The following is an 8,682-nucleotide window of genomic DNA, read 5'->3' on the forward strand; positions in this document are numbered from 1 at the left end:
TGAACTGGGTGTGGCGGCACCTTTAGTTCCAGCATGTGGGAGACAGAGGCAGATGGACCTCTTTGAATTGAAAGCCAGCCAGGGCTACATAGTGACCCTGTCTAAAAAAAAAAAAAAAAGTAGAACAGAGTTGCCAGTGCTTAAAGGAAGGCAAAGGCTACAGGGCTGAGACCATAAGGAACTTGCAAAGGTGAGAACTGGAGGGAGGGAAAAGGGGAGGGAGGGAGGGAGGGAGGGAGGGGCCCTTTGCCATCCTGCCTCTGCCAGCCTTTAAGGCCTCTTTGCCTACCATGTTCTACAATATTTCTGAAATTCTAACTACAGCAAACCGCCTACACCTTGGACTGGCGCAGAGCAGTGTGGAGGTCCACACGGTGACTGGTTGGAAGTTGCACTGGACACATACCTCTACACATGCACACTCAGGGTCTACCACATTTACGTAGACACCCACCATTCACACATATGGGGTCTCCTATTAAACCACTCAACACACTGCTCCTCCAGACCACAAAGAGACCAACCAATCTGCTTTACAGATCCCTAGAGAGGCTAAGTGTGGTCATACCACCATCCTCAAACCACTGAGGGCAAGGAAAGCACAGGTACATCCCCTAACTCTGGCTGTGCCTTGGGCTGGCCCTCACAGTATCTGAGCCCCAAAGGACAGCAGAGAATGTATGTAAAAGGACCCAAAACAGGTTCTCATCCATGGTCTGTGACTGACTTGCTCTGCAGTCCCTGATAAACCATCTTCTCTAATTCCTCAGCTAGAGTGCAAATGGGTTTAGCTAAGCTGACCCCAAAAGGCTCTCCAGACCCACAACTCATGCCAAGTGCAGAGACCAAGAGCAGAGAATGGGGAGGCTTTAACGTGAAGGAGGGCTGGGCACCCTCTAGCCATGGAAAGTATCAGCATATGAAGATGAAGTAAGGATTTGGGCAGCAAAAACCTGAGTCGGGAGAAATGGCTAAGAGCCAAAGGAGGGCAGAGTCTTTAATAATGCATAATTAGTAAAACACCTGTGCATAGAGCCATTCGTTCATTTATTTTATTTTTCAGTACTGGAACTAAACCCAGGGCTTCACACGCTAGAATAGTAAGTATCATTGACTACATTCCCAGCCTCTTGTTGTTGATGCTGTGTTGTTGTTATTGAAGATGCTGTGTTGTTGTTGTTGAGACAGGGTTTCTCTGTGTAGCCCTGGCTGTCCTGGAACTCACTCTGTAGACCAGGTTGACCTCAAACTCTCAGAGATCCACTTGCTTCTGCCTCCCAAGTGCTGGGATTAAAGGCGTGCGCCACCACTGCCCGACCCCCCTTTTATTCATTTATTTATATATTGTATGTATATGAGTACACTGTAGCTGTCTTCAGACACACCAGAAGAGGGCATCAGATCCCATTACAGATGGTTGTGAGCCACCATGTGGTTGCTGGGAATTGAACTCAGGACCTCTGAAAGAGCAGTCGGTGCTCCTAACTGCTGAGCCATCGCTCCAGCCCATGCCCAGCCCTTTTTAACGCTTTTTGAAATGGGATCTCTCCTAATTGCCTAGGCTGGCTTTGAATTCACTCTGTAGCTCAGGCTAGCCATGAACTCTCAGTCCTCCAGCCTCTTGCGTACCTAGGATTATAAGCCTGTACACCAGGCCTGGCTACATAATTGTTATTGATGGAGAAAAAAAAAGTCCTATTGATCTATAACTGAGATAAATTTGCATACTTTATTATCTAGACTGACCAATATATATGTGAGCAGATACAGTAGGTTAAGCCCACAAACTGTTTGTTCTAATGGGGCCCAATTCAGACCCTGGCCCCCAGACTCTGAAAGCATAGGTACAGGAAAGGGACCACGGCAGACAAGGGGAGTCTCCAGCAAGACTCTACTATGTACAAAGCCCTCAGCAGGCAATAGTGGCAGCAGTCCCCAAGAGCCACCATACTCTGAAAAGCACCTATGGGTACACTACAGATGCATTCTGACACCAGTGTCCACTGCTCACATGTTCACCAAACAGGGACACTGAGAGTGCGGCTGAAAAGTTCTTTTCTTGAAGCTCTTGCCTGCAACTCAACTTCCAATGGGAATACATTCCTAAGGTCAAAGACACAGGGACACAGCTAGAGGATACCAGAACACCAGTGTAAAGACAAAATTCCCAGAGATTATGACCCTCTACACAAGAACAGAAGGAAAGAAAATGGTACAAACCACCTAAACCTATCTGTTTCCCTAAACCTATCTGGTCCTCAGAGCTAGCTTACCTTGCTTACCTCCTTCTCAGTCTGAGGAACACACAGGAGCCAGGCCTGCAAACCATGGCCCAACTGCTGGCTAGACTGTCTGATGGACAAGAGAGGCGAAAGAAGGACCTTCCTAGGACATATAAGCTCTGACCTAGAGCCCCTCGCACTCTCACGATGGAAGAAGGGCCCACAGGGGCTGCCCCAGGCCTCACTGTTCTCTATGGCTTTTTATTCCTATGTGATTCTATTGTTCGCTCATATAGGGATTGGAGCCGTGGCGCACGGTGAGGATAGCCAACAGAGGGCTCTGATGTGAAACAAGAGGGCTCAAGGCGAACCAGGCCATTGGCTGCAGGCCAAGCCAAGTGACTCCCCTGTGCCAGCCATGATAGGATGGGGTGAGGGGATGCTGAGCTTCTTCCCTGCTCTGACCTACCATTCTAGTGCTTGAGACACACACTGAAACGCTGACACCAGGGCTCCAACTGGGTACCCAGAGGAGTGGCAATGGGACATGGCTTGTTTAGCCTGAGAAAAGGGGACATAAGAGAACAAGTTCAATGCCCCACAGCCTGAAGAAACCCCTTGATAATCAGAGGGTAAGGGGGAAAGCTTAAGAGTGGTCCAAATACAGAAGGAAGATCCTTGGTGACAAGTAGATAATTTCCACCCAGTCAGGCTATAGCAGGAGAGGAAAAACCATGAACAGGTTGCCACAGGCAGTCAGGGTTAAGTAAGCAACTATAAGCCTGTCTTGTTCACCCACATTCAGGCTACTAGGAGCCAGATTCAATTGTCACAGATTCCCAACAGCAGACCCTGAGTGTGCACCCAGCCAAAAAGGGCGTTAGAAACTAGGCAAGGTACCGGCACCATTGCTGGGACCACACCAGGTGCCCCTGCCCAGCAGCCCCACAAAGATCTGTGCTACAGAAAAAGGCACTGAGGGAAGATGAGCTGAGACCCCCTTACAACATGCTTTTTATTTTCAGTCTCCCAAGCATTGCTCCATGGAAGAAACAGGCTGAGGACCTGGGCAAAAAGGCTTCTAGGGAGAAAATGAGAACTGTGAACTGGCCAAGAAGCTCCTTCTGGGCCTCAGAGCTATCTGCTGACATGACACAAACTAGGGGTGGGAAGTAGCCCCATCTTCTAATCTAGTTGGGAGAACAAACATGGAGTAGATCTGTGGGAGGTGAGTGCAGCAACAGAGGAGAGAGTCCTACGGCACAATGGGGCCTGGGAATTAGTCCTTGATCTTCCTAAGACACCCTGCCATTGAAACTGTGAGCTATGCCATCACTGAGGATGAAAAATCAAGATGTGGACATCCATAACATTGGTCCCTGTCAACCCTGTGTGCAGCAAATGTGTTCCACCCCGGAAGCGGCAAAAGAAAGTGTACGAGTTATTGTCAGAGAGGAAGGTGGCTATGTCCAGGCTTTCAGCAGAAGCCTGGCTGACAAGATCAGATGTGACCCAGGCCCCGGCCACCTTTGTAGGCCCATCCTGCCCATCAGTGCCTCCACTCAAAAACAGCACATCAATAGGCCCCAGTGGCTGCTTTCCCAGCTCCATTCCCACATACAGGGCCAGTTCTTGGTTCCGACCGCCCTTGCCAGATCCCTGCAGCTGCACCGTGGGCTCACCACCAGCCAGGAGGCAGACTGGACCTTTAGCCTTTGCCACAGCTTCCAGAGCCTCCTCCAGCTGCAGGTCCGGGAGCTGAAGCTCGGCTGCCAGCTGATAGAGTTTTGCCTCCTTCTCCAAGGGACGCTCAGCCAAGGATGAAGTGAGGTAGGCTGCAGCCACCTGGGCTAGCAGTCCATAGAACTGAGCCACACTTTTTACATCACCCTGCATGGCTGTGCTCAACACCATGGCATGGTAGCCCAGTACCTCAGCTTGCCTCTGAGCCTCAGCCAGTGCCAGAGAATTAGAGCCGATGATCACATTGAGAACATGACCACAGGTATGTGGTCCATGGGGGTCAGAGTCAGCTCGAGAGAGCACTGTCTTCACAGAGCGTGGCAGAACAGCACGAAGACCATAGTGATTCAGAATATGCAGGCAGTCTTGCACACTGTGGGCACTGGCCACAGTAGGGCCACTGGCAATCACCTCCAAAGGGTCCCCAATCACATCTGACAAGATGAGGCTTATCACCTAGACAAAGGTCACAAAATAAGGTTCAGTCTTCCTCCTCTATGTTCCAGGGCCCTTAAGGACAAACTGGCCCTGGGTATACAGCACCTGGTATGCTTCCTTGCCCACATCTGCCCACTTCTGCCACTTTCAGGTGGGCAGGCTAACCAGGAAGCCTCCTGCTTACCCTCTTTAGGTTTCCTCCCAGGACTTTCCAGACCCAGGCCCCTGCCAACTCAAATGCTGGCCTAAGCTCTCATCTCCCTGTCGGGAACCCATGGCTGACTGAAGAAGTGATTAGGGCACCTGAGCAGGATAGGCGGCCTGAGCCAGCCCTCCACCCTTCAGCTGGGACAGGGCCTTGCGGATAGTGTTCAGCTCCTGAATTGTGGCTCCTCGGGCTGCCAGCAGCTTGGTGAGCATCTGTTTCTCCTCCAGTGTGACAGGTGGGATAGGAGCAGGCAGCAGGGCTGAGCCCCCACCTGCAGAGTCAGTGAGAGTGTCGGGAAGAGGAGACTACCGGACCCAGAGAACCATACAGGCCACAAGGGAAGTGGTCTAAGAAGGTAGGATTACAGTGCCCCCTTGTGGACACAGGTGAAGCTGTCCCCTACTAGGGGTACACCAGATCCCAGAAGGAGCTTACCAGCAAAGTGCTTGCCTAGTCTGTGTGAAGCCCTGAACTCAATCCCCGATACCACAAAAATATTTAAAAAAAAAAAAAAATTAACTAATAAAGAGCAAGAAAAAACAGCAGATTAGCAAGGAGAGAGTTCCGTGGGGGCTGGAAACACAGCTTCCTGAGTGACACTGTTGCAGACAGCAATGTTTTCCAAAAGTTCTGATATATGTCAGTGTTAGGCACCCGTCTCTGCCTTCACCATTACAGAATGTTCAGGAGAGTGAACTTACAGCTGAGGATAGATGACTGACCTGACAGCACCCACAAGGTGCCCTCCAGGTTTCTCACTGTCTCCCTTGGTCCTGACTTCACCCTGTGACCATCTGCTTTTGGGGCATCCCCGTCAGCTGTTCCCAGCTGATCTGGAACCTTTACCTGAGATGAGCACAAGCATCAGGTCGTCAGCAGTGAGCCCCTCTGCCAGCTGCTGGATGGCCAGAGCAGCCCGTAGAGCATCCCGATCTGGTAAGTTGTCCTCAGCACCCTCAAACACCTGGATGCAGCTGTGTGGCTTCAGCAGCATCTCTCTGAGGAGGGACCAAGCAAGGGAGAAGAGATGGGGTGAGCTCCTCTCCTCCCACAGGACTTCTCAGCTGTACCAGGCCAGACCCAGAAGACAAAAGAGGTCAAAGAGGAAGGGAGGTTTTTTTTTTTTCCAAAGAACAGTAGAGGGCATCCCCTGCCCCCATCGATTCTTACTGCTTTCCAGCATGCTCCATAGCAGCTCGGATCCCCTTGGGTACGCTGATAACACCCTGTACAAGATGCTGGCCCAGTAGCTCCTCAGCTGCAGCTGCCATGCCCAGTACAGCCTTGCCAAAGCCCACCAGGTAGAGGTTTTCCCGTAGCTGAAAGGTCCGGTCCCGCACCTTCAGCTGTCTGCCACTAGGATCCAAGGACAGTGTCCTCTGCAGCATGGGACCCGGCTGCACAGCACCCACCGCACTGTCAAACAGCTGCCGTGCCTGTTCTCCCAAGGCCATACCACTGGTCATCCGGGCCACTGGGGGTCCCCAGAGGAATGGATGTGACAGGGCTCGGAGACGGGGCAAGACCTGGAGGGCCGCAGCCATGCCCCGCTTTTCTCAGCACAGCCTTGTATCCATGGTTGCCTAGAGAGGAAGGAGGAGTGAGGCCATGGACAGAACCCCACCATCATGGCCACCCCTCTGAGGGCTCAGGACTGACAGACTCCATAACCTGAAGTGAAACCTGAAGAATTCATGAAGCCTGCAGCAAGCCTGACCTTAGACCAGTCCTGAAAGTCCAGCCCTGATGCCCAGCCACGTCCTCTGCTTCTGTAGGCTACACACCAGTCTTCTGGACACTCTGCCCCAAGTCCAAAGTTCCTGTTAAATGAACCTCCCTCCTAGGTCACCTCCTTTGCCTGGGAGTTAATCATTCACGAAGGAAGCCATTCCTACTAGCGGGCTCCTGTACCATTCTTTGTCCACATCCTGTACTTCCAAAGCACTCACACCACGGCAGTGCCCCTTTCTGGCATTTATGCCTTCCCACTTCACTACTCCTACTGCCAATAAATAAATAAATAAATAAATAAATAAATGCTAAAAAATAAAAGTTGGTTGTCTAGACAACTGGCCCAATTCCATTGACCTCTAGCCTGCTCTATTTTGTTACCTCATAGGACTAGTCTGGCAATGCTGGGTCATCCGTGTGGAAAGGCTGCAGATTTATCAGTGCACACAACCTAAGGAAGCCCACTACTCAGGCTAGTTCAGCAAGTGGTCCAGGCACAAATCGAGAGTAACTACAAAATCTGACTCAAGGTGAGACCTTTGGCAAGTCCCCAGGTTATATGCAAAAGGACATGTGCTATGGGGCTCAATCTACAGGACAAGAAAAGACACCCTTGTACCCACACAGCTGGTCATGATCAACCTTGCCAGAACACCCCTTTCTGGCTCCGTGATAGCAAAACAAGTCCTGTGTTACACCACTCACAGCAAAAACAGGCCAGCGCTTGGGCAGGCAAAGGCCAGGTTCCAGTAACGATGCCCAAATAATCATTTTTCCCACTGGGCAGAATGAAAAACAGAAAGGTCTTGGGGTAAAGGTCAGGAAGCTACAGGGTAAATATAGGAACAAAGGACTCATCTGTAAAAAGGTATCTAAAACTGGGGACACAACGGTACTGACGAGTGAACCCAGGGTAACAAGAATGTAACATGAATGCACTCTAGCCCTTAAAAAAGTCGAAAGACAACTGTCTCTATAAGCCTCGATGGAAGAGGGAGGAGTCTAGGGATTGGGATTCTAGTTTTGTTTTTTTTTTTTAAAGTGTGTAGTATATCTTCTCTCAAACTGAGCTCTTTTGCAAGATAAGAGGTGAGGTGCCTAACTCTCAGGGAACTTCAAAGTGTAGTTCTGTGGGAAAGACCGCCCCTAACACACATAAAGTCATCCAATTCTCCATAGTGTTGGAACACTGATGCTCTTATTTTCCGGACACCTCAGGCTTTCTGAATCCCTGTGCAACGTGACAGAGAAAACTCCAGGTAACAGTTTATCCTTCTCCTAAATAACGTAGCACCTTCCAGACCTGAGCCATTCGGCCTTGTAGCTCCCAGCTGGCTTTTCCAAAAAGTACTGTTTGTGAAAAGGAATACACAGGGCACTGCCGTGGGACGCCTGATGTTCAGTTTTCACCTATGGGATTCCCCAGGGCTTGGTACTAAACACATCTTAGCATCTAAAACATAACGCTCAGCCCTAGGCGAGCTTTGTATCTAGTTCACAGAGGGGCAAAAGCCAAGAAGGTCCTATTAGAATTCAGGGTGAAAAAAAAAAAAGTTAAAGTCCAAAATTGCCAGATGAAGCACAGGTCATTTGGTGAAATTTGAATTTCGGATAAGTAATTTTTTATTATAACTATGACCAGTATATCTTGGGTTATTTATAACTAAAAATTACGTTGTGGTGGGCCTAAATTTAATTGGACTACTTGCATTTTCAGTTGCCAAATTCCCAACTCTACTTAAGACACTACACCTTCCCAGCTCCAGCACACCAGGGTTGTTAAGTGAAGAAATGCAAAGACCAGCCTCGACTCCTCCCGGAACCAAGGGGAGCTAACATCACGTCCGGAATTGGCCAACCGCCAGGTGACCGGAAGTGACGTCACCGGGGTTGGCCCTGTAACATTCTCGAGGGAAATGTTGCCGCGCAGTGCAAGATGTCGCAAAATTAAGGTGCTGCTGTCGCCTGGATCTGTCTCTGTCCGAGCCAGGAACGACTTCCAAGGACCATCTATGTGCTTGAGACGCAAACTTACCTTCCCGTAGCTTATAGCGCTGGAGACCGGAAGTACTCTCTGTGGGTGGGGATTAATCCGGAAGTGGCTGGTCTGAGGTCTCCCTAGAGACCGAGAACGTGGTGTAGAACTTTCATGCTTCACTGACCGCCAGAAAGCCTGAAAAGAGGCGAATGGAGGCCTCCGGTTTCTGTGTTCCTGCAGTGGATTCTCAGTGATTTGTAATGAGCCTTCCCTCTTCATCCAGTTAGATCTAGTCAATCGTTAAACACACGCTGAATTCCTGTTAGGTGCCAGACACAGGGCTGAACCATCGTCGAGAGCTA

The 8,682-nt window shown here is 50.1% G+C and overlaps 1 protein-coding gene across 3 annotated transcripts; it reads right to left on the minus strand.

Annotated features, from left to right (window-relative positions):
* Positions 1-1,030: 1,030 nt before the first annotated feature.
* Glyctk (glycerate kinase) lies at positions 1,031-8,393 on the minus strand. Of its 3 annotated transcripts, none has more exons than XM_034484622.2 (5): positions 8,378-8,393; positions 5,782-6,194; positions 5,458-5,609; positions 4,707-4,882; positions 1,031-4,421 (listed from the first exon to the last, which is right to left on the minus strand). In XM_034484622.2, exons 2-5 carry the CDS (start codon positions 6,153-6,155, stop codon positions 3,555-3,557), a joined length of 1,569 nt encoding a protein of 522 aa, XP_034340513.1. In that variant the 5' UTR covers positions 6,156-6,194; positions 8,378-8,393; the 3' UTR covers positions 1,031-3,554. The 3 variants fall into 3 exon arrangements, with proteins under 3 accessions (XP_034340513.1, XP_076773951.1, XP_076773952.1); XM_076917836.1 differs by lacking the exon at positions 8,378-8,393 and adding an exon at positions 6,329-6,479; XM_076917837.1 differs by lacking the exons at positions 4,707-4,882; positions 8,378-8,393 and adding an exon at positions 6,329-6,479 and having other exon boundaries at positions 4,114-4,421.
* Positions 8,394-8,682: the final 289 nt, after the last annotated feature.

The sequence above is a fragment of the Arvicanthis niloticus genome, chromosome 21, assembly GCF_011762505.2.
Source record: "Arvicanthis niloticus isolate mArvNil1 chromosome 21, mArvNil1.pat.X, whole genome shotgun sequence".
NCBI classification, from domain to species: domain Eukaryota; kingdom Metazoa; phylum Chordata; class Mammalia; order Rodentia; family Muridae; genus Arvicanthis; species Arvicanthis niloticus.

What these genes read in the sequence shown, in the direction of transcription:
- Glyctk (XM_034484622.2), bottom strand. Translation starts at nt 6,155, where the DNA reads ATGGCTGCGGCCCTCCAGGTCTTGCCCCGTCTCCGAGCCCTGTCACAT. An exon ending in ATGGAGCATGCTGGAAAGCA is followed by an intron (nt 5,610 to 5,781) that starts GTAAGAATCGAT and finishes GTCCCTCCTCAG; the next exon opens with AGAGATGCTGCTGAAGCCAC. An exon ending in AGGCCGCCTATCCTGCTCAG is followed by an intron (nt 4,422 to 4,706) that starts GTGCCCTAATCA and finishes ACCTTTGTCTAG; the next exon opens with GTGATAAGCCTCATCTTGTC.